General features: G+C 39.9%; 1 protein-coding gene across 1 annotated transcript; it reads left to right on the plus strand.

The window, feature by feature from the left end:
- The first annotated feature begins 3213 nt into the window (after nt 1-3213).
- On the plus strand, nt 3214-24365 carry LOC129107134 (kinesin-like protein KIF3C). The gene is made up of 8 exons (XM_054618526.1): nt 3214-4629; nt 16803-16904; nt 17317-17439; nt 19948-20066; nt 20802-20918; nt 21264-21372; nt 23149-23285; nt 24156-24365. Exons 1-8 carry the CDS (start codon nt 3214-3216, stop codon nt 24241-24243), a joined length of 2211 nt encoding a protein of 736 aa, XP_054474501.1. The 3' UTR covers nt 24244-24365.
- Nucleotides 24366-25124: the final 759 nt, after the last annotated feature.

Below are 25124 nucleotides of genomic sequence, written 5' to 3' on the forward strand. Positions count from 1 at the left end.
TAGCAGGAGACAATGGCAGTGGGACCCCAGGAAAAGAGGCCCATCGAGGCCTGTTGTATGTGAAACTCCCATTCTTTTCCTGGGCGTTAAAAAAAACCCTGCTTGGTCACACCCCTCTGCTTCTGGTCCAGGCCAACAGCATCTAGTGGACCATGTTTCCCAGCTGTGAAGAAGTGGAGCTGATAAGGTTGGCTGCAGCTCCTGCGCCTCCTCCGGCCAGCCATATTCTTTTGGCTACAAGAAAATTTGGGCTGCCAACAAAGTCCCTATTTGTTTTGCGTTCACTGAACTTCATCTACTTCATCTACCCTCATGTTTTAGAGGACTCCAGAGCCGTGGCCCTAGATGCAGGCAATAAATGCTGAGAAGTAACCAAGAAGTTGTACATATGCTCTAAAAGGAGGACATTTTAAAAGAGAGAACTCAAAAAAAAAAAAACACCATCAGCACCTTGGACAGAGATCTGTGGTGGACAGGTTTACCCAATAGGTCCAGGAACTTTCCCTTGTCAGCCTCTGGAGTAGAGCTTTTTTTCCCCTTCGTACCCTTACAAAGATGAAGACCATACCCTGCTCACCTGAGAGATGCTAATCACGCTGGTATTTCTCTGTGATTACTCATTTAAAATAATGGGAGTAACATTGAGTTTGAATCATACAACACACATACACATATCTTATTAATATTCTTACCAACTGACTCAAGGGAGATTCATAGCGTTCCAATACATTTTGTCATGCAAGTCAATCACATCACACCTACAAATCAGCACCCTGCTGATGACTCATAAAAGGTGATAGAACAGTGCACATTTCAAATATAGGTAATACAGGCAAGACTGTTCAGTGACATTCACATTCAGTCTTCTAGCCTTAGAGGAATATTGTGATGTGTTGTTTCCCGTGTGGTTGAGCCTTTCCACTTTCTTGTCAGTCCAGTATATATCAGCTCTAATGCACATTTTCTAAAACACAATTTTACAAAAGAGAAATATTATGTGAGAAATGTTGGTATTTTTAATGGGAATCACTCAGAAAACCCCTCAGTGTCTCCTCTTACGTTACACCTGGAAAGTGTCAGGTTTGCTCGCATGTATCTCCTGGCCTCCTTAACTGACATTGACTGCCTGCAGGTCCTAGTGTATTCCAAACTTATTTCACCAGGTGGTGCTATTGTGTCATAAATACATTATTAAATAAACCTTGTAATGATTCATTTTGTATTTTGTCCACTTGTCCTGAATTTGTGCCGCTTTGGGAGCCCAGTTGTATGAAAACTAGTAGGAAACTAGCTTCAAAATATGACTGGTGATAAAAGACCCACTTGCAGTTTCAATTTCTTACTTAATTTTTACTTAACATTTATTGGAAATTAATATTTGAAAAGTTGACTCAAGATTTTTATGTTTTTCAAGACAACAGGGCGGAAAATGGAAGGAAGATTTGGCTTTTTGACCAATGCTCTTAAAAATACAATTCCCTGGATCCAATTTATAATCAGGGGTAAAGTTACAGCAGTTTCGAGATATATATTGTAATACTGATTAATTGGCTTATTCGTTAACAAACAGTGGACCATAAACTTACCTTAAAAGAAAAGTCACCTTTTTGTGTCTGACATCAAATCTTTGACATATATTCAGATGAAACAGATGTGTGATGTTAGTCCTTTATAGTACAAACCTATAATTCTTAGTTGAAAATTAACTATTGGTTGATTATATTGGTGGTTGTTTTTGATTCCTTATCTCGAGCCACAACTCTTATACCACATAGAAAGAACAGGCAATACTCAGTTAAAGACAAATCCAGATCCAATACAGGATTATAAATCTAATATAAAATCATTTTAAAAAATGGAAAGAAAAAGGTGGGAACAATAGTATTACAATATCATATCTTGCTATTAAACAGGAAATCCACCCTATAATAGAACTGAGGTAGTGTTATTTAGATGTTCCTCCATAGCTCTATTATTAAAATTTCAAAACTGTATCCCTGAGATAGAAATCAGAGCTTTGATATTTTGAGAGATTTTTAGGTATTTAATCAAAATCACATTTATTTGATTGCAGAGCTACCAAAGGTCGTCAGAATGATATTCCTAATCTATTTAGTAGCTCCCAGATTTTTCTGGAGATTTTCTCTCTGCAGTTCATCTGAATGAATAAATAATTAAAACAGGTGACATTACAGACATAATTTTGTTTTATAATATCCCCTGGTTATTGTGAATATTATGGGCTGACAGGACAGTTTATGAGGCATTATGAGGACCACTACATCTAAACTGATAGAAGGCACTTTTTTTAACTCTCTTGTAATTATGATAAGGGTTCTAAAAATACAGAGGCCGTAGAACATTGTTCACACTCAAAAAGCTTTTTTCTTTTTCTTCTATTTTGGATGAGATCCCAAAGTTTCCAGAGATACTAAAAAAAGATCCTATATAATGTTTTATCTGACTAAACTTCATTTCCCATGATCCTTTGTTCCACTCCGCAGTGATGTGGGGTGTGGTATTTGAATGACTGTGTGTGTATGTATGTATGTGTGTGTGTGTGTGTGTGTGTGTGTGTGTGTGTGTGTGTGTGTGTGTGTGTGTGTGTGTGTGTGTGTGTGTGTGTGTGTGTGTGTGTGTGTGTGTGTGTGTGTGTGTGTGTGTTTCGTACAGTAGGGAAGCTCCGATCTCCGCACAGACCGAGAGCCGCAAGCCCACCTCGGAGCATCAGTGAGCGGCGGACAGGAGGATGCGGGACGGCGGTGTGTAACGGATCTAACGGGACCATATGAGTGTGATTTCTGAATATGTTGTTATTGTCGGCACTGCTGGATTTTTTTTTCACCGAGTGAATCTGGACGTGGATCTGCAATGGAGCGTCGATCCAACGTGTGAGAGCCGCTGAGCGTCTGTGTGTATGTGAGCTAATATTACAGACAATAAGGGAAGGGAATTAGCCATTAGAGGTAGTGGCATGTTTCATGAATTGTGTTGGTGGCTAAAGGAGTCTGTGTTATTTGGCACTGAAGCTATTTTATTTATAATATGATCCAGAAGCCATACTGAATTTATCATTAATGATATTCAAAAATCAATGGTTTCACAATTCATAGGCAGATAGGAGGCTGATTAAAGGCATCATTACCAGCCTATTTTAATTTAGCTGATATAGATTGTCCTTTTGTTGCATACAACAAGAAACAGAAGCCAGTCATGTCAAAAAATAAGGGCAGTGAGTCAGTGAAGGTGGTAGTTCGATGCCGTCCTTTGAACCGGAAGGAGGAGTCCAATGGGCCAGTGGGGGGCATCCTGCAGATGGACCTGCGGCTCGGACAGGTGATCCTCAGAAACCCTCGAGCCCCAGCCAGCGAGCCTCAGAAAACATTCACATTCGATGGCGTTTATGATGCAAACTCCAAGCAGGGGGACCTGTACGACGAGAGCGTGCGGCCGCTGATTGATTCGGTGCTCGCAGGGTTCAATGGTACCATATTTGCCTACGGACAGACAGGAACTGGGAAGACGTACACCATGCAGGGGGCCTGGATGGACCCAGAGAAACGGGGTGTGATCCCCAACGCTTTCGACCACATCTTCACGCACATATCCCGCTCGCAGTCTGACAGGCAGTACCTGGTGCGGGCGTCCTACCTTGAGATCTATCTGGAGGAGGTTCGGGATCTCCTCGATCCAAACCACGGCAACGCTAGAGCCCTAGAGCTCCGAGAAAGCCCAGAATCCGGGGTGTACGTGCGTGACCTCACATCTTGTGTCTGTAAAAGCATCAAGGAGATCGAAGAGGTGATGAATGTGGGTAACCAGGCGAGGGCGGTCGGCGCGACAGACATGAACGAACACTCGTCTCGGTCCCACGCCCTGTTCCTGATCACAGTGGAGTGCAGCCAGCCTGGACCTGATGGGAGGAAACACATCCGGGTGGGCCGCCTCAACTTGGTGGATCTGGCTGGGAGCGAGCGCCAAGCCAAGACAGGGGTCCAGGGAGAGCGCCTGAAAGAGGCCGCCAAGATCAACCTGTCCTTGTCAGCACTGGGGAACGTGATCTCAGCACTGGCCGACGGGCGCAGCAGCCACGTGCCGTACCGGGACTCTAAGCTGACCCGGTTGTTGCAGGACTCTTTGGGCGGGAACGCAAAGACTGTCATGGTCGCCACCCTGGGCCCGGCCCCCCAGCACTACGATGAGACCCTCACCACCCTCCGCTACGCCAATCGGGCCAAGAACATCCAGAACCAGCCCAGAGTCAACGAGGATCCCAAGGACGCTCTACTGCGGGAGTTCCAGATGGAGATCGCTCGCCTCAGGGCCCAGCTCAACCACAGGAAGTGGAGGAGCAAACAGAAGAAGGAGCAGGTGGACGGCGAGGGCTGGGAGGGAGACGGGGATGAAGAGACCGAAGGTGAGGAGGACGAGGAGGAAGGGGTGGAGAAGGAGGCGGAGGAGTACGTGAAGCTGCAGGAGCAGAGGTTGGAGAGGGAAAAACAGGACATCAGAGAAGATCAGTTCATGTTGGCTGACGAGAAGCAGAGGCTCCTGGGAGAGAAGGAGAGGATGATGGGAGATCTGAGGAAGGAGCAAGAAGCCACTGAGCAGCTGACGGCCAAGTACAAGGTGAGAGCTCAACCCTGTGAGTCCAGTCTGTGCTTATTTCATTCACTCCTGACAAACATAGACAAAATATAAACATGCTAAGATTCACGTGTCATAAAAACACAGAATAGGGTAAAACAACCAACAATACCCATAATGCACTGCTCAGATTTTACATGGAAGACACTCATGGTTTCATTTTTCTCCCTCTCTCTCTTTTTTTTACACGCACACACACACTATCCATGAAGTCAGATTAAGGACATGTGCTCCTCGGGATTATCAAGTGTGATAATCTGATGAGCTGTTATTATGGGATATTACAACACAAAAGCCTCATATCCAATTACATCTCAGTGTGTGTGTGTGTGTGTGTGTGTGTGCAACACATCAGGTATAAGTGAAAAATAAACTCTCTACATTAAAGGGGCACTCCATCGATTCAGTAATGTTCTTCCACAAAGCTTGGATACTTGTTGGAGACCGATGAAAACAACTCAACGGTCAAAATCGTTGCAGCAGAGGCTGTGAGATCCCGACTTTTGTTCCTTAGTATTGATCAAGGACCTCAAAAACTAATTGCCTACATTTCCCATCAGACCACTCGATAGTGTCTCCTTGTTAGACCTTCCCTGCCTAGAAAACAGCCATTGTCCAATCCAAGGAATGCAAGTCTCCAAGCACAAACCAAGATAGCACAAGTAACCTCATCACAGTGACCTCGTCAGATCATCAATCACTTATTTATAGATTAAGCGCAACTTTAAATAATTAGAAACAATTTCTAGTGTTTCTTTAGATATTATTATTCTGAACTATGTGATTTCACCCAGATTTCACCTGGTTGAATATCACTTTTTGCTATATATATATATATATATATATATATATATATATATATATATATAATATATATATATATAAGGTGCAGTGAAACCAGATAATCCAAAGAGAGCCAGACCTGCTTCGTGGCCCCTGACAGTTATTAAGTGCAAAATATTTAATAACAAATAATCTCTACATAAGAAGTAGTTTGTGAGGTGCAGCCTGGTTTCATTTATTGATGCTAAATCTCCACTTTAACTCTTACGATATGACTACAAACAGAGGATGCATCTGACTCCAGCACCAGCACCAGTGGTTCCAATGACTGACACAATGTGTTTTTGTATTTGCTTCTCATTCCCCCACAGTCTGGTCGGATGTCTCATACATCCAGACAGGAACTGGTGAGCAATGTAGCTTAAAATGTCAGTCCCCTCGTTGCCGTACACACTCACACAGCTGCAGCAATCACAGACTGAGTCAGAGCTGCATTAATTACTTGCTCTGATTCATGGCCATATCCAGTCAATAAGTCAGCCATGCAGAATGACATAGTGACTACAGTCCATAATACTGTAGCCGCAGCCTGGACCATCAAACATGAGACACTGCTGGATCAGCTTACTGAGCTGCAGGGGCCTCATTGTGAGAAAATGAGAGGAGGAAAAATATATTTTCAGTGGGAACAATGGAAGGGCAGGTTGAGGTTGTATCCCTGCCAGTATCGTCTTTTTCTGTTATCAATTTGGTGATGTTCTGTGCATATGTTCTTACTTTTCCCTCGACCTATCAGAATGCCTTCAACAGCTCCCAAAGCAGAGGCGTGATGGGAAATATACAGCATGTGTGGGTGGTAGTGTCATAACAGAGAGAGATTTTTCAGTTTAGAAAAGTTACAGTTTTAAATTCTTGGTAATATAAAATATGAGATTTGTTTCTTAACACATTATACATCATAGAAAACAATTTTGGATTGTGAAATGATTGTGAACTCTACAGTAGTAAATTGTGGAATTAGACTGTTAAACAGTTTTTCACCATTTTTGTGTTCAGGATATTATGGGCAGACCTGAAGTCATGGCTCGATGAAACACTTTTGCCATTTTTAATATGACACCTCCCCTAACACTATATACCAACTACAGCACATATCATCAGTCGTTCTGCTGCTCAATCAAGAGTTACATAACTAACTTACCACAGCCCAATTACTTGTTTCATTATCATAAAGTTATAAATTAGGTCAGATCAAATTTTAAAAGTCTTTTTTTTGTTGCTTTACCCATACTTTAAACTGATATCTTAAAAAACACAGCATGCATTGTGGCTGAATTACATTCTGGTCTATCGCAACATTGATCTGTTTGTCTCCTACTATACGATAGATTTTTTCGTTGTTGGGCTGGGCAAAATCGCCGAGATCAGTATAAATTTAATTTAATTTGAATGTTGCACAGTTTATCAAAATATGGCTAATGTAAGCAAAATGTGTTGATATCAGACGAAATAAGTCCTGTTCTATTGTTATGCATTTAATCATACAAAACTCTTCACATTTGCAAAAAGAAAAATAATATTTTGTTTATTTAATGTAATAAATGCACACTACAATATACACTCAAACAAAAGGTTTAAAATCCCTCAAATTGGCAAAAATATAGAAGTGTTTATCGCAGTACTTGTGCCAGCCTACAGTATCTCAAGAGCTGTGTTAACACTCTCTAGTTTTGGCCTCATTTTTAATACCTGGCACTTATTGGTTCTGAGTGAAGGTATGAGGTCTGGGAAAGTCCCATAAGACAGCGCTAATGTATATCCTGATGCAATGCCCTTCACACTGAGTGCTTTCATATACGTTTCTGCATCTCATATTTCCTCACATCGTGCCTTGGGGCTAATGCTGTTTTGTGCTAAATCACATGAAATCATCTGTGATCATACTGCACAGTTCAGCGGCTTTTTGTCGCTGTGTTTTTTTTGTTTAATGCTGACTGTGTGGCTGCTGTCAGCGCTGAGAATCAGCAAAAGTCCTTCTCCTCTCCCCCCACGGAAGATGATTAAGGACAACTGCTAAATCCTTCCTTTGATGAATCAGAAGGAAAACCTGCATACGTTCAAAGGAATGTTTTTCATGCAAGATACATGTTTATTTGTTTATTCTGAGATGGAAATCTGATGATATTATGTATTTTTCTTATTGTCAAATCCCTTGAAAACACCAAAACCGTCAAGGTGACATGTTCCTTAATCACCACGGACACATACTTAGTGTAATTTATTTTAAGTCATCTCACATAGTAGCATTTGCTAAAAAACCTACAGTGCCCAGCTGTTTTAGGACCTCGTAGAGTTACCTAGTTTTTTTAAAATATGAGAATATATATTTGTGTTCCAAGATTTACACCTTCAGTTGGAATGAATGGGCTTTTTGGAGTGCCACAGATAGGGTGATGGGTGGAGAGACACATTGCTTGTTCTGATGTTTTAAAAGCATTTGGTGACAATATAAAAAAGTAGAATAACACTACCCTTTAAAGGTAAGGGGCCTTTTTTAATGTGTACACTGGGGGGATAAAACTAAATCACCAGCAATATGTCACATGTTTTGGTCACAGGTCGGTTTACTATGATTAAATGCGGACAAGGATCCCTTTATATCCATTTGAAGTGCTGGTGTCACTGTTCATGCTATGAAAGTTTATTTTAAAATCACACCTATAACTCTTAAAAACATTTGTTTTTAAAAAAATCTTGAAAGTCTTTTCTATAGGTCTGAGAGGAACTCTGGCTATTTTTTTTATTCTTACTTCAATGGATAACTAGTAAAATGTTGAAATGAAATCATATGATCATATATTACACAACATAGTCCATAATACATAATACTTCATCATTTACCTGCCCTATTATTCATGAAGTTGTGATCCTGCAACATTTCCATTTAAATCAATCACCCCAGGCTCTGCTCTCCTCTGATTGGCTGAGAGCGATATTGCCTACCAATAACAGTGTGTGGCCTGCGGGCTCCATTTTTCTCTCTGCTCTGATAACCAATGAGAGACAGGTTGCTAGGCAGAGAGACAGTTTGAGAGGGAAAGAGAGAGAGCAAGTGAGTGTGTGTCTGGCTAGAGACATGAGCTCAGAAATAACCAATTATAGATAAAATCATTGAAACCCTTCTCCCTTTTCCTTCCGCTCTCCACCCCACACAAACACCCACACACACAACAAATGTAAGTGGGTCAGGAAACAGCCTTGTGGAGCTGAGTTGGGTCAGCTGGTGTTTCTGCAGGGTGCTGTTAGCTCACTGGCCTCCAAGGTGCAGCGCTCCATCTGTGGATCATGTGTTGTAATGTTGCTGCAACTGTTGTTCAGCTGTTGTCTGCTCTGCTGGAGGTGCCACCAGTTTTAATTTATATTGGTGGTGGAAGTAGATGTATTGAGATGTATTGAATCTTACCTAAGTAAAAGCATGTAGTAGAAGTATAATCAGGAGAATGTTCGTTATATCGTTATACTCATGCATAATGTAAAAGCAGGATTGTAATGATTGTTTTTTATAATGGATTAGTCTGATGATTATTTTCTCATTTATTCGACTGATTGTTGGGTTTGTAAAAATTGTGAAAAAATTGAGAAATGCCGTCACAATTTTTCCATCTTCCCTACATGTCTGCAACATCATAATAATTACTTTGATTCAATGTTTTTGTCATCTTTCCTCTTTCCAGTTTTTGTTCCGTTAACTTTGGCATCTTAAGTTAAGTCCATCTCTTAACAGCGTTTGTGTTGTTATGAAACAGTCAGGTAACAGCAGAGTCACTGTTGAGAGCTTCATGCTGAGCAGCAGCTTCTCATAAGCAGGCTACTGTGTCCGACCCTCCAGTGGACTATTCTTAGATCCATTTTTCTGGGTCATAACTGTAACGTCTCACTTCTTCTTACTGTCTCTCTGTACTTTTTCATGTATCTGTGGTCCCTTAAGAGGAATGTCTAAAAGTTCTTAAAGCTATTCGAATGGTAGACCCTAAAACATGCTTTTATTTTGTTACTTACATCCCAGTTATATAATGATTGATCTTCATCTCACATTAAACATCTTGAATTAACCTCAAGAAATGCTGCTTTGTTTCTCCATCCCACTTTCATTAAGTTTGTATATTTCTCTATCTTCTTTATCTTTCTCTAATTTAAGTGAATTTCCTATACTGGTAATTTATTACAGAGGTTATTTAATTAAGCATTACTTTCCATCAACCGGCTTTATCTAATACTTTGTTTAGGATTATTTTTTTTCTTTTCCGAGAACGCCTTGATCCCAGGGAATAAGCACAGAAAAAAATAGGTCAATTTCATTCATTTGAAAAAATAAAAACCTGCAAATTTAGTGAAATTGTAGATCTAATTTATGCTAACAGGAAATTATATTAGTAGCTCTCAAGCGTTTGAATATAATAAACTGAGACTTAAAATAAAAAACACCTCCATGGCAAGCTGCCCAGATAAAGTCTGTGTGTGGGAAACTGCCATTTCTCTTTGATTTCTTTTGATCTTTTCATTTCTTCACATAGATGTTGCACTGTTAGGCTTTACAGCAAACATAATGAGGGTAACTCAGCCTGGAGCAGTAAGACAATTGAATCTTTCAGCTGAAAAACAATTATATATAGTATTGTGTCTATTGTCTATTTTTACCATGAATGCATCTTCCAGTCTTTGCTGTCTTTTGTTATTGGAGGAAATTGCATTAAGGGGTTTCTGCATCCTACAAACTGACGTTCTGCCAATCAGAGCACATGGTCAGCAACCATGCCAAGAAACAGAGATAACCTCACACATGCATGCACATACACACACTGTGCGTACATATCAGCTTCCCACAATATACAGTAGACGTCCATTTAAGCCTGCTGAATGTATTTTACAAACACAGAGATACACAGACACATACATGCATCACGTCATGGACAAAATGAATGTTTCCTGTTTATGAAGCTGACTTCCTGTGTGATTAGAGGAGGAAAAAGTCTGGACACAGAGAGGAAGGTCTTTGTTAGTGTTTGTTTGGTGTGTGTGTTTGCTAATGAGCAGAAAGAGCACATCCCTACTCTCCATCCTTCAGCATGGAAGGCACAATCACTGAATTATTGATGAATCAACTGTGTGTTTCTAAGTGTGTTAGTGTTCATGAACTGAGCATCCAGTCATGTGATCAGTGGAGAAAGCAGAGCCATTTCTTAAACGGTACTAGGAGACAAACAAACACACAAAATGAAAATAAAATATTTAAGTCTGTGTTTTTCTTATGAGAAAAGGATGGATGAGGGATGAAATATTTTGCTTATGTAACCAGCCTCATTGTCGTGTCTATATTCTACTTCCTTTCTAAAAGACACTTTGAACGGCATTATAGATCTAGACATTCTTTACATAGACACGTTACTTGACTGGCTTTACACTGCGAACACTGCGAATCCTATAATTTTTTATGGCCTACAGAGGTTACCACTAAGTTTCAATATTGTATTGATCACACAAAATATAAGAGACAAAAGTGGCTCTAACACTCATAAAATATACAAATCAATTGTTAAGCATTTTTAATATTTTATTTATCCATTTACAAGCAGTGTAAAGACTATTAAGTCTCAAATGAATAAAAAGAAAACCTTTTTGTTTTTGTCCTAAAGAGTACTCTGGCGATTTAGCCTTGCATTCCTAAAACACTGTAAGGGGACATTTGTTAACAGAAAAAACTACTTTGTTAAGGTTAGGGAATGATTGAGTTCATAGTTAAATTAAAACCATTGTTGACTCTCTTTAGAAACAGAAGCTAAACAGCAATTCTTGTGTTAAAATCCGACGTTTTCTTGATCCATTTTACCACCCTGACCTCCTCCGCTTGTGGACTTTGCAGCTCCAAAACAATGCTACACCATTTCCTCCTTTGTCCTTTTGAATTTCAACAAATGTGACATTTTCTTTACAAATACAGTGACTATTGAAATGGAGTCATTAGATTAAAATGGGAATATGCACTTCAAAATAGTACTTTAGCTATATTGCTAATTTAAATAAACAACATAATAATAAGTCATTTTACAAAGGACTTGTTCATACTGGTAGGATAAAAGGGTGTTTTTCAGGTTCATCTGGGTTAATTCTGGTCTTACATTGTGGTCCGCTTATGGATGTCACTTACTGGACCTGCCTGTTGTGTTTGGTAGATGCAGGAGATGACTGACAGTGAGTGAATTGTAATACGATTTTTAGGCATTAAGTTGCGGCTCCTGAAATGTTTTTTGCATCAACCAGTACTGATGAAACAGAGTGAAACAGATTCTCAAAGATAACCTGACATTTGTTCTCTTTTTTTCTACGTCTGTCTGTCATGCTCAGTGTCTTTTTACATTCCCCTCTCTTCTTCCTCCATGTCTCTGTCTCTTCCCAGCAAGCTTCCTGTCTCTCTGCTGCACACACGTCACATTGTATTTATAACCCGGTCGCTCCCAGCAGACCCCTGGCCTCACTGTGATTGGCTGGCTGATGTGCGGTTGAGCCAGCTCAATATGTAACGCGTCCCATTCTCTTCGCTTTTCCCATCAGGAAATAGATCAGTCACAGCCAAAAGAGTTTGCGCACGCACTTATGGGCAGATAATTCATACGCTCACAAATATGCTGGCTGGCACACACATGCACTCACAAGCTCCAGGAAAAGCGTGATGCATTTATAAACGCTTCAGTCTGCAGACTTCTCACAGGCTTCCATTAACAATCACATAAGACACAAGAAACAATGAAGCCTAATGGCTTCTTTCTGTTGTGGTAACATACAGCACACCACAAACCATAAAACCAGTCAAACATACTGTACATTCAACACTGGAGTGGGAACGCTTTCTTAATTAGTCAAAAGTAGCTCTGAACTGACAGAGATGACTTCTGCGGACAGGTTAACTGTGCTCAGCTCCTTATTGAAGATTGGCCCGGTGGTCTGAGATAACCCCGACCCAATCCCTTCCTTTTTCTGACTCCTTCAAAAACACACTGATAATCAGGCAAACAATGTATTAGAAAACAACACAATGTGCCGTACAATGGCGCTATACAGTCAAACTAGGCAGACATTGTGTGTTTGGATAAATGTTGTTTTAACTCCCACTTTTAACTGTTTTACAGTAATCAGCCTTTCTGCATGTTCACACCGTATGGATAAATGGAGATACAGACAAAATAGAAGTTCAGTCTTTTATCACAGAAGTCTCAATCAAAACAACACAGTTTTATCCTTAACTTATCAAATAATATTATGTATTATTAAAACAAGCTCACAACTTAGAAGTGCTGCATGACAGCCAACCAACATTTTTATGCATGTCACAAATCCGCCAAACAGCCAAATCATTAATCGTTCAGACTATTTCAATCAGCTGTCGTGACCTCAAGCTGCACGTCAAACGACAAACTGTGTGAGGCAGAATTTTAGCCCAATCTAAAATCTGTTCGGGGTGATTCAGGTCAAATACACACTCTTGGGCAGTGGCTCTTGGCATCTTGATACCGACGCACAAGACACCCTGAAGCATCTGTATGAGACGCTTATTAGATGATCAGAGCAACGCACGTAGTATTAAGAGCGACGACGTCTGAAAAGGGCGGGAAGGTGAAGGGGACCAACAAACACAGGACATTTACTCAGGGGACCAGTGTTTGTGTCCCGTGTGAAACGAAAAGTTCAGTGATCTGTACAGATTTTATGTCATGTGATGCTGAGATCACTCAGTCACATTACGTCCGTAGCCAATACTTATTTCAAGTCAAACCATGACCTCTAAGCAATCAGTTTTGTTGCCTAAACCTAACTGCAACCGCTTCACAATGTTAGCCACGCTCCAACCTTCTGCGTCAAGATACCACGCAAAAGGCTTCGACGGGGCGTGCTGTTATTCATAAATATGACATCATGTTGCCTGCACAGACGAGTAGATGATTGTGTTGCCGCATGGTAGACCATGCTGAGAGTTTAAATCTGCCAAAAGCACTGACACACATTCTAAGACTTTAAATCTGCTTTATTGATTGAGCATATGAGAAACCAGAAAATCTGAGCCTGCTGAGGACTGAGAAGTAGATACAAGAAGGTTTATAATGAAATTATGAAGAAACTGAAGCTCTACTGTGACCTTAAGAGATCATCAGACATCCTGACTGCATCTCTTTGTGTGTGTGTGTGTGTGTGTGTGTGTGTGTGTGTGTGTGTGTGTGTGTGTGTGTGTGTGTGTGTGTGTGTGTGTGTGTGTGTGTGTGTGTGTGTGTGCAGGCTGAGAACATCATGTTTCACACACACACACACACACACACACACACACACACTGAAACATCAATCTGCATGGATGCCTGGAAACAGAATAATGACTCGAATGACAAGTGACTCATCTCTCATTTGATTAAACGTCATTTATACTGATCACTGAGTCATTGCTCCTCCTTTTCCTCCTCTTCCTCATCATCATCCTCCTTCTTTTCCTCCACCTCCTCTTATGTCTTCTTCTCATCTTCAGCTCTGTGATAGCTGCTTGACCTTAACATTGAAAACATGATTCTTGGTGTCATAGGGACCTGTGACGCCAGTAAGTTAATTTCCTTCTAGACTGTGAACTTAAATGTGATATGAAGTCAAAGCAGGAATACATTTCAGATTGAAAGTTCATTAATGACCTTTATGACAAAACAATCTCACCACATGGTACATTTAGTAGCTGTTCAGAGCTTTCAATCACATTACATGATCTTCCTCAGCAGAGTTTGTTATGGAGATATAAAAGTTTCCATTTTTCTGAGAACTTAAATGACTTCTCCACCATGCTGGCTTGAAGCAACAAGGTTCATGTAGTAGTTGTTCTGTATACCACATTTTAAAATGTGAAATCGGAACATTGCATGTGTTGAAATTTAACAACTCAAGCATTCGTTTTGTGTAAAAGTTTAAATTCTACATTATGGTTTGTGTTTTTGTAATGTCAAGGCCGTTTAAATACTTTCTTTATCAACTTAATAACAATGGCATATACTCTTCAGATAAGACAATGATTCTTTTTTTGGTAATGTGGCGTCATCATCCCGCAGCTGTAATAGCACCACGTGAGGACGAGGAATGATGGAAATTATAGGAGTCTTTGTTTCCTCTAAAACAAGTTCAGAAAAAGAGAGAACACTCCTGTTGCTAAGGGGGCAAAAGAAACATCTTGATTCTTTTTTTCATCAATGTTATTTACAAAACTGCTGAAGTGAATCCGTCTTTAAAGCATCATGCTTTACTTTTCCTAAACCGGTTTTAGGAAGGGAAAAAAATTTAAGTTCAGAAAAAGAGTGCATGTTGTTTTCTTGTATGATCTCAATGCTAGCAGGGGATATGTACAGTCCAACAAAACATTGCTTTATTTTAATAGGGTGTTGCTGCATTTGTGAAATGGTGTAATTCGTTTTTTTACATAGTTCCATGAACCCAGTGAGATAACAGCTGATGTTGTTATCTTTTACTTAAGTTGCAGGCATTAATAGGCATTTTCTTCACTATTATGGCATGATATATGTGCCTGGGGAGGCATTGAGTTAATTGTAAACAAAGTCAAGTCGTCCCTTTAAGTCATAAAAGCCTGCATGTAAAGGATTTTTATCCAAACAGCCTATCAGGAAGGAAAAGACCAGGGATGCATGAGAATGAAAACCTATGACATGAATAAGCCCTTTAATGAAGCTGAAAGAATATGACAAAACACAAAGAGCAGCAAACCAGGCAATCTCACACACACACACACACACACACACACACACACACACACACACACACACACACACACACACACACACACACACACACACACACACACACAAACACACGCACACACACACAAAACACAAAAGACAGCTCCAAACAAAGAGTCTTTCTGTAAAGACCTGCTGCAGATGCATCCTCTCTGAAGGACTCCACTGTACTCGCTGCATGGGTCTGAGAGTGTGTTTTTGTGTGTGTATGTGTGTATGTAATAAAGAACGTATAGGCTGCACACAGTTGACACACACTGTCTTTTTGTATAAAGTCCTGAGACTGGAATGTGGCCAATACAAAATGTCCGTGGCCCCTGTTTGCCCTTTCTTGGGCCCCTTTTTTCTCCCTTTCCCCTCCTCTTTTTTTTGACATTTTCTTCTTCTCTCCCTATTCTGTTTCTTGTTTCTCACTATTTTTGCTATTCTATATTAATTTTAGATTTATGTACTCAGGACATGCAGTGTGTTTGATCATATGTGTTTGATTCACCTAAAAGACAGATTGCATCACTGTGACCTCAGGCCTTTAATACATGATAATAATAATGGTATATACGTGCCTGATGATGGCGCTAAATAAAAGGTTCACGAAAGTTAATATAATTCGTCCTGATGGAAACATGAATGTCTGTGTTAAATATTGTGGCAATTGTTCCCACGGAGATATATAAAAATAACAAAACTTTGACCTGCTGGTGGCGCTAGCTGAAAAGTCAGAAGATCCCCAAAGTCCATCCATCTTCCGTAACCGCTTATCCAGTTAAGGGTTGCTGGAGCCGATCCCAGCTGTCAATGGGCGAAGGACAGGTCGCCAGCCTATCACAGGGCAGACATATATAGACAGACAACCATTCACGTCACATCCACACCTAAATTTAGTCTTCGATGCTGCATGTCTTTGGACTGTGGGAGGAAGCCAGAACCCGGAGAGAACCCACGCTGACACGGGGAGAACATGCAAACTCCACACAGAAGGTTGTCCAGCCCGGGAATTTCTTGCTGTGAACAGTGCTAACCACTACACCACCGTGCAGCCCATCCCCAAAGTCAGTGGGATTTATCCTCTGGGGAACCTGAATGTCTCCACAAAATGTCATGGCAATCCATCGAATAGCCGACAAGATATTTCAATCTGGACCAAAGTGGTTATCAGACACTCATGTCTGAGCTCAGCTTGTTGTGGGATGGTGTCATCGTGGATGTTAAGCTGCCCACATCCAGCTCCGTCCGCCTCGTCAGCACAATGTCTGCACTGACCTGCAGCTCACACACACACACACACACACACACACACACACACACACACACACACACACACACACACACACACACACACACACACACACACACACACACACACACACACACACACAAACAAACATTCACTGAGACCTAACTGTTAGGTGTCCAAATGAACTCAATTTGACCTGAAGAAAGACACTCAATCTTTGTCCTTGTAGGCACTGTAGCTGCTACAAGGACACAATAAAGGTTCTTATTCCTAAATATAAATCCAAATATTATTTTTGTTTTTCTCAGGCAATGGAGAGCAAGCTTCTGGTTGGTGGGAAGAACATCATCGATCACACCAACGAGCAGCAGAAGATGCTAGAGGTGAAAAGGCACGAGATTGCTGAGCAGGTAAAACTGTGTGATTGTATAGAAAAGGCACAGAATTCATATTTCTTATATGGTAACAAACTGCTTTTACTAGATACTCCTGAAGCATAATGGTTAGTTCAACAATTAATGAATGAAGATATTTTTTTGCTTGTTTTTTGAAAGTTGTTTAGTATGATTTTGAAAATATCTGCAGATATCAAGTGGTATTTATTTGTATTATATTCAAGTATTTTTTCCTTTTATTGTAATACAGCTGCACCACACATACTTAGGCTCTAAGCCTGTTTTTAAATGAGTAAATATTTACAACTAAGTAAAGTATATATTGTTTGATGTTTTTGAGAGTGTTTGTGTGGAAATGATGTAGACAGTGCAGTTTTCAACAGCAGAACTTTAGATTCAAGGTTGACATTTTAATAAATTATTCCAGACACGCAGCGAGAGAGAGATACAGCAGCAGATGTTGGTCCAGGATGAGGAGACGGTGGAGCTGAGAGAGACTTTCACTTCTCTGCAGCAGGAGGTGGAGGCCAAGACCAAGAAACTCAAGAAGGTGCACAGATACTTTATGTACATCTATGTATGTAATTCAGAAAAGATTGTGTACAAAAATGTACATACACACTCATTTATACATGCAGCAAGTGCACACACTTTTATAATCAGAAGAAGTACAGATATATTTTATATGCACACACATATTCACCCTTCTTTTTTGTTCCTAATGTCAGTATATCCCTCTTTACCCCTCTTTGACCCCTGACCCCTGACCTGGATCCTAATGGCCCCCTTTCCTCGGACACATGCTCTGTTCGGACACACACTTAAATCTCAGTACCTCAAGGTTTGTCCTGCCGTCCCCTCCTGCTCCTGGACCTTTCTCCAACCCTCCGTCACTCCCTTTCGTCACTCTCTATCTTGGCCCCTCTTCACGCTTCTCATTCTAACCTTCTCAATCTGTTCGCCCTTCCTTGTTAAATTGCTCGGGATCGCCCATTAAATCCCTCCAACCCTCAAACAACACTCCCAACCTTGTGAACCCCTCACCCCGCTCTACTCGCTTCCCAGTTCGCTGCACGGCCGGCAGGACTAACCCCAAACAATCCGTGTGTGTGTGTGTGTGTGTGTGTGTGTGTGTGGATGACAATGTGATTAATGATCCTGTGATGCTCTTTGCTCTCCTGATGCCCTAACGTGTGCCATGAACCCTTCTCTCACTGCATGGTGCCGTCTCTCTGAGGAAAAGAAGGAGGATAAAGATGAGATTTATTCACACTGTGATTTCAGAGCTCAGAGGGTTCCTGTTACTGCTGAACTTTTTGCAATTGGAAAGACGTGGTTGGTTATAGTCATGGAGCCCTTTTTAAGCCGCACTAGGACTTTAAAGACACTCTTTGAGTTTTTCTTACCACTAGTAGTGTTCTGGAGCTGTGTTTTTGTGAATGGTAATACACCAACAAAAGCAGTGAAGAAGAAGCCTAGCAAACATGGATGTAAACAAATAAGTAATTTGCTATATGTAATAAAAAAAGTAAGTAAGCAATGTTTTACAAGGAAGGATATACGAGAAATATAAATTCAAAATGTTTTCTAGACCTCGTGGATAAACACTTTTTTAAAAAAAAGGGACATTTTCTCGGGGTACTTTTAATCATTTTGAAAGAAAGGCTTCAGTAATCTTTTCCATTTCACGAACATCTAGCAAACCTGCTGCTCTTAACAATTGATATCACAGTGAATTAAAACACATAAAAAACAACAATTGCACAGAAATACTTCCTTTGTTTTCATGAAACAAGGTGAACTTTCCTACCAGTGCTCTATTTTACAAAGTGAATGAAAAAATGTAAACACACTTACTCTGTGGGATATAATTAAATCACAACAAGGCCTGATTACGTGGCATTCAGGGGTTCCCCTCTACCTTGTGCTTCAGTTCTATGCTGAAGTCTTACCCAAACTCAATACGCAACAGGATTTCATGGCCGCAAGCCAAGGTAAACAACTAGGCTAATATCGTTAACAATGCGGCTCACATAATATACGACCACGCAACACCTACGCCCTGCAACAGAATCAACGCACACACTGGAACCCGACACACAACCTTGGCTTGACCTCTTCTTCTTTGCTGTCATGGTATCCAAGAAGAGGAGAGACGATGTCCTGCTTTAATCCAGGTTGTCACAACGACATTGGATCAAATTTGTCCAAAGGAGTCTGTTTAAGTCCACAATCAGAAATGAAGAGTATATCCTTTTGAGCTAACTTTTGCTGCTCTGGTTGGATGTGTCATTTACAGCGGAAAAAATCCTCTCTCGCACTCACTATTCATAGTCGTGAATAAATTAAGTTTAATATAATACGTTTTTCAATTTGAGTAATGAATACTGCTGGACAATGTAGGATTTTTAAGATTTTAGAGATCCCAAAAAATTTAGCTGTTGTTGCTTCTAGGGGGTCTCAAGTTTCACTCAATGGGTGCCGGACCCCCCACACTCTGATTTAAGAGGGGAAGTCTGAAGCCAAGGAAAGCGTCAGCCAAGACATATTTTATTTCATCAGAGGTATTTCTATGATCATACCCTTGTGCACTGGATGTTTTTGCATGGACCACATTGCTGTATTGTTTTGAAATTTTACAAATTCAAGCCTTTTTTTATCAACAAATTAATTTTTTTATATGCCAAAAAACAAGCTTCCACAAAACGAAGTTAATGACCAGCTGCTTCTCACTGATCCAAGGGGAATAAATTACCCTGAACTTTAGTGTCACCTTTCAGGCTAACTACAGTCAGGATTAGCCTACTAGTTTAAAGCCCATGCAGCCAAAGCATGAACAGTGTGAAAGCTCAGGAGCACAGCAGAAAAGAGGAGGAACGAGCTGGAGCGAGGGAGGGCTGCTGTGTTGCCATGCTCCTATTGGATGCCCTTTTCTCCAGACACCAGTGCCTCCAGTGCTGTTGCTACGGGCAACCAAGCTCCAATTCATCAGCTACTATGCTGAACTGGGCGACATCTCTCCTCCTCACCCACTCCGTTTGTCTCTCTCTCCTTCTAGTTGTATGCCAAGCTCCAGTGCATCAAAGCGGAGATCCAGGACGTGAATGACGAGCACGTGAGGAGCCGACAGGAGCTGGAACAAACTCAGAATGAGCTCACCAGAGAGCTCAAGTTTAAGTGAGTCGAAACAAACGAGCAGAGGAGTCGGCAAAATCAGCAGATATGCCTGGATGGTTCAGCAAACACATCAGATAGAGATGTCATAAATCCAAACACAGAGAGATGCTGACAGAAAGGAGATGTTGATGAAAGGATGAAAGTGCAAACTGTCAAATACAAAACATCAATATGAATTTGTGCAACATTCTGTTTAATACAGTTTGCATACATAAGTAGTAAAGTCAATTTGTACCAAAATGAGCCAAATAGAAAAACGTGAACTGCATGTTTGTTCTATGTTTCTTGTTTGTTACTATTGTGAAAATGTTTGTGGAAACTGGAGAGGAAAATATGCTTCTTCATATTTTGACATTAGCTGATGTGTTGACCAATGAGCATCACCTGCTAGTGGCCCTTCATACCAAAAGCAATCCTGTATAACAAAAATGCAAGGGGTCGATGGCTCCAGTCCCCCTGTGTTTGAAATGTATGGTGATGTAGGCAACGGGAAATGATCCTTATCAACATGTCACATAAGTGTGGATTACATATATCAACTTGATTGATCTACTGTGACTTGGGCTGTACCACCTTTGTACGTCACTCAAATAAGTACATGTTGATTATCATAGAGTAAAACAATTATTCTATACATTTAGAAAAACAAGAAACAGTCCAAATATAGACAAAAAATAAAGAGTGCATTATTAAACTCTACAGCAAATATAAACCCTGTGTGTTCTGCACATGCAGGTATCTGATCATAGAGAACTTCATCCCTCCAGAGGAGAAGAATAAGATCATGAACAGACTGACCTTTGACCCCGAAGAGGATCAGTGGAAGTTTCAGCCCCTTGTTCCTGCTGAAAGGTCAGTGTGGGTTTTAGATGTTTGGGATGTTATTCCCATCGGGGCATCAGGTGGAAATAATGGACTCAAAAATGTGTTTAATTTCAGTCATGGTTCACGACCTTTTGACCTTCCTGCTCTCTGTACCACTCCTTCTTCTTCTATTGATTCTTTCCTTTCATCCTCCTCTGATATTAAAGCAAAATAAGCCCATTTAAACAGACTATTAAAGTGCTGATGTGGTGTCATTCACAACTAGAGAGAAAGCTGCTTTATATTTATTTTGTGGTAAAGCTTCATGAAAAGGTATTGTGGCCCTTTTGACATTGATTTCTCATTGATCCTCCCGTCTCTTCCCCTGTTCAGTAAGTCCTCGCAGATGAAGAAAAGGCCAGCATCTGCAGTCGGTTACAAACGACCAATCAGCCAGTACGCCAGGGTTGCTATAGCGATGGGAGCGCACTCCAGATACAGGGTAGGTGTGTGTGTGTGTGTGTGTGTGTGTGTGTGATTGGTTCTGTAGTGTTCTCATGAAGAAACTGACTGGATATCAGCTCTGGTTGATTAAAAATAAGCAGGACAGACTGTCAGAGATTACTCAACACAGCTGATGTGCTCATGAAATTAATTAAAGGAATAGTCCACAAAAATCTATTTTTTGAGTAATTCTTTTTTCATTTTTATTTTTTTAAAGGGGGAAAGGGAAGGATTTGTGGAATACTCAGTTTAATTATTTCACTATTTTAACCACAAGGTCATCTTTAGGGCATAAAGACCTTGTGGTTGAAATGCTGGAAAAATAAAGTAATTTTTGCATCTTGACATGTGTAACTAATCTTTTTCACTGTTGATAAGAAAACATTTCTGAACTTAATTTGAAAAATATTACTTAATACTAACAAATATTGGGATGAAGGGGAGACACCTCAGCTGAATGGGGTAAAAGAAAATGAAAAATGAACTCATAGATATCACCATAAAACTTCCACAGTCGATAACTCACAATTAGTTTTTTTATTACATGTTTTGAAAATGTATGTTAAAATTTTAAAAGGAGGCATTATTTTATTAATTATGTGCAAATTTGCATACATTTCCTGAAGAGAATTCTGAACATTGGATTAAGCCAGTTTACAAATTCTTGTTTCATTTTGTAGTCATTTGAGAATCAAATGTTTTTAACAGAGCAAATTTTGAATATCTTTTTTTTCAGTCCATTAAACTGAAAATAATGTCATCAGCCAAGCAACATCACCATGTTTTTAGGAATAAAATGGTGGATAAATCAGGTTATGTATGATACATGAAAAAACTCCTCTTTAAAAACCTGCAGAATATAGATCGGGATGAAACTGGAAAGTTTGGTGCATGTAAGTGCTACTGAAGTGGAGAATTCTGTGTCAGAGTCTGGGAAAGTGGAAAGATATTGTAAAACTCTGTAGATTTCAAAGACACTACGGTGGATACAATTCTATAAATAATAGAATAATAATAATAATAATAATAATAATAATAATAAAATAACTAATAGATGTCACCATAAGTTTCCCAGTTGATTACTTACATTAACACAATTATTTTTTATTTGACGAGTTGCCTGAAATTGTATGTTTAAATATGTAAATTAATCATTATCTAATTTTAACATTTGAAGAATTCAGGGAGAAATCTACACCCACAAATAGAAAAAACTCCATAAAGTGTATTGGACATGTTTTCTGTCCTCTAGTATGAAAGAAGACGATGTTGTGTTCCATGTTTGGAAGCAGAGCAGCCCAAAATCTCTAAATTGATTAGTGCATGAGAAACTGTGTTTTTGCCTACTGCATCCGATTGTATCTTTGTTTTACTTTGTTAATAAGTTACTAATGATTTGTTGAGGGGTTTTTTTAAGCACAAAGTTATGTCCAGAGTTCGGGAAATAAAAGACAATGATGGGACATAAGCAGCAAGTGGAAAGCAATAATCAATTATACAACATATTCATCTGCAGAAAATGGAGCGATAGGAGCTAGCAGAGATAAAGCTTGATCCCCCTTAATATTTAACCTGAACAGAAGGGATTAAAAAATCCACTTTTATATTCCGGCACCAGAGCTTGCAAAGCCTTGAATGTGATAGTACGATTAATCCTAACAGAGATTTGCAGCCAGCTCACATTGTGTGTGCATGTGGGTGTGTGTGTGTGTGTGTGTGTGTGTGTGTGTGTGTGTGTGTGTGTGTGTGTGTGTGTGTGTGTGTGTGCGTGCAGGCTGAGAACATCATGTTTCTGGAGCTCGACATGACTCCTCCAAACACCGCCTCACTGGATCACTCGGAGCCGAACCAAAATCACTCAGTGGACAACTCTCCCACCAAGGACAGAGGCGTCCGCAAGTCTCGCTCCTGGTGAGCCCGAACCTCAACGATCCACCCTTATTTTTCTGAAATAAGTTTCGTTGTATTTGTGTATTTTAATCTTCTTTTTCTTCGGAAAGTCATGTTTGATACGGGGGCAAAACGTTATTGTTCAACTGCGAAATATCCTGCTCCAGTACATATTTTCAACACAGCTCTATAATGATTAGATTTGAGAGATCTTTGCCAAAAAGTTGTATAAAAGGTACAGAGACAATATTAGTTAATATATACTGCTGGATAATATGTCAGCCAATAAGTAACAAGAAATTGCAGAACAATTTCACTGTAAATTGTCCCACTCATACATATGCAGGACATTTCTTGATCACAATAATTAAAAAAAGCTCATTTTAGTGGTCCTTATCAATGTGTGTATGTAAAAAGATGAATGTAGGCCGTTCAAATTGTTCTCTGTTTTTGTTAATTCTGATAAAGGTCAGTCAAAAATCAGTCAGGCTGTAGTATAAAGCCTATACAAGAGTGATCATTTAGATCTCAAATCTCAATATTCACTTTGGAATTAGACATTTAATGAAATTCTCCCACTATCAATTATAGTATCCATTAATACAAATGAGACTTTGTGTATGTGGAAAACTTGCTGTTCCTGGCCTGTATCTGTCTAGTGTAAATGGTTTAGAGTCACTGCATCTCTAAATGGGATTTTTCAGGATTAGCCACACTTTCTCTAGGCCATTCTAATCTGAGGGTTTATCTCTTATTTGCTCAGCAGCCTGTGATCTCAATGTTGCTGAATAATCTTATCAACCTTTGTCTTGATTGTATGTAGACGTAGATTATACATTATCCATATTTGTATTTTAATTTCTGCGACTTCTTGTTTTGTGTTTTTTGCAGGTGCCAGACCCCAAAATCCATCACTTCCTCCTCTTCCAATGTTTCCTTGGCAGCATGTCACACTGCCACACCTATGACAGCGCAGTAAAGCTTTAGTGAAGAGGAACTTATTTTCTATTATTTATTTAATTCCTCCGCTTCCTCTTCCTTCTTTTCCTCTTCCTGTTTTGGCCATTGATCCTCTAAAAGACTTCTACAGCTGGGACACAAACACACACCTCTACCTATGCTGAGTCCTGAGAGGTGATAAAGTACATTAGGAAGTGATCTACAGGACAGGAAACTAAATGACCTGATGAACCTCAGAAACTCTATAAAACACCACTTCCTGCTGCTCTACGGATGTAAATACCCACCAGAACCCCTTCTCCCTTTGCATGAGCCTCAGATCGTCCTTTTAAAACAACTGGCTGCCTGACTGTGTGAGTGTGTGTGTGTGTGTGTGTGTGTGTGTGTGTGTGTGTGTGTGTGTGTGTGTGTGTGTGTGTGTGTGTGTGTGTGTGTGTGTGTGTGTGTGTGTGTGTGTGTGTATTCAGGGCTGTGTGATTGCCTTTTTGTGTTTCTAATTGTGATCAATACAGATCTGAAAGCTCACAAACTGCTTGAATCCCATGTAAGATACCAGTGTACATATTTCCTGTATTTGGTCTGTTTTCTTGGTAAAAGGGGGACAGTTGGATGGGAAATGATGTAACATTTGATGTGAGCTGTTGTTGGTCAGATAAGGTGCTCTGAAACCTGAATGATGACCTTTATCACACATGCTGTCCCTCATTATTCCTCTTTGTGTCCTCCACAATTTCTGATTTAAAAGCAATGCCTTAAAGTAATCTCATTGAAATGAAAATGGTTTTATTCATACCAGGTCAATGGGAAAAAGGCAAAGGCCACCAGGGCAGTTTAATTATTGTTGTGGTTAAAAATGTAAATCTTTTCGATATCTGTCCAAGGTTTATTAAACAATTTAAT

This window comes from Anoplopoma fimbria, chromosome 18 (assembly GCF_027596085.1).
Source record: "Anoplopoma fimbria isolate UVic2021 breed Golden Eagle Sablefish chromosome 18, Afim_UVic_2022, whole genome shotgun sequence".
Lineage (NCBI taxonomy): Eukaryota > Metazoa > Chordata > Actinopteri > Perciformes > Anoplopomatidae > Anoplopoma > Anoplopoma fimbria.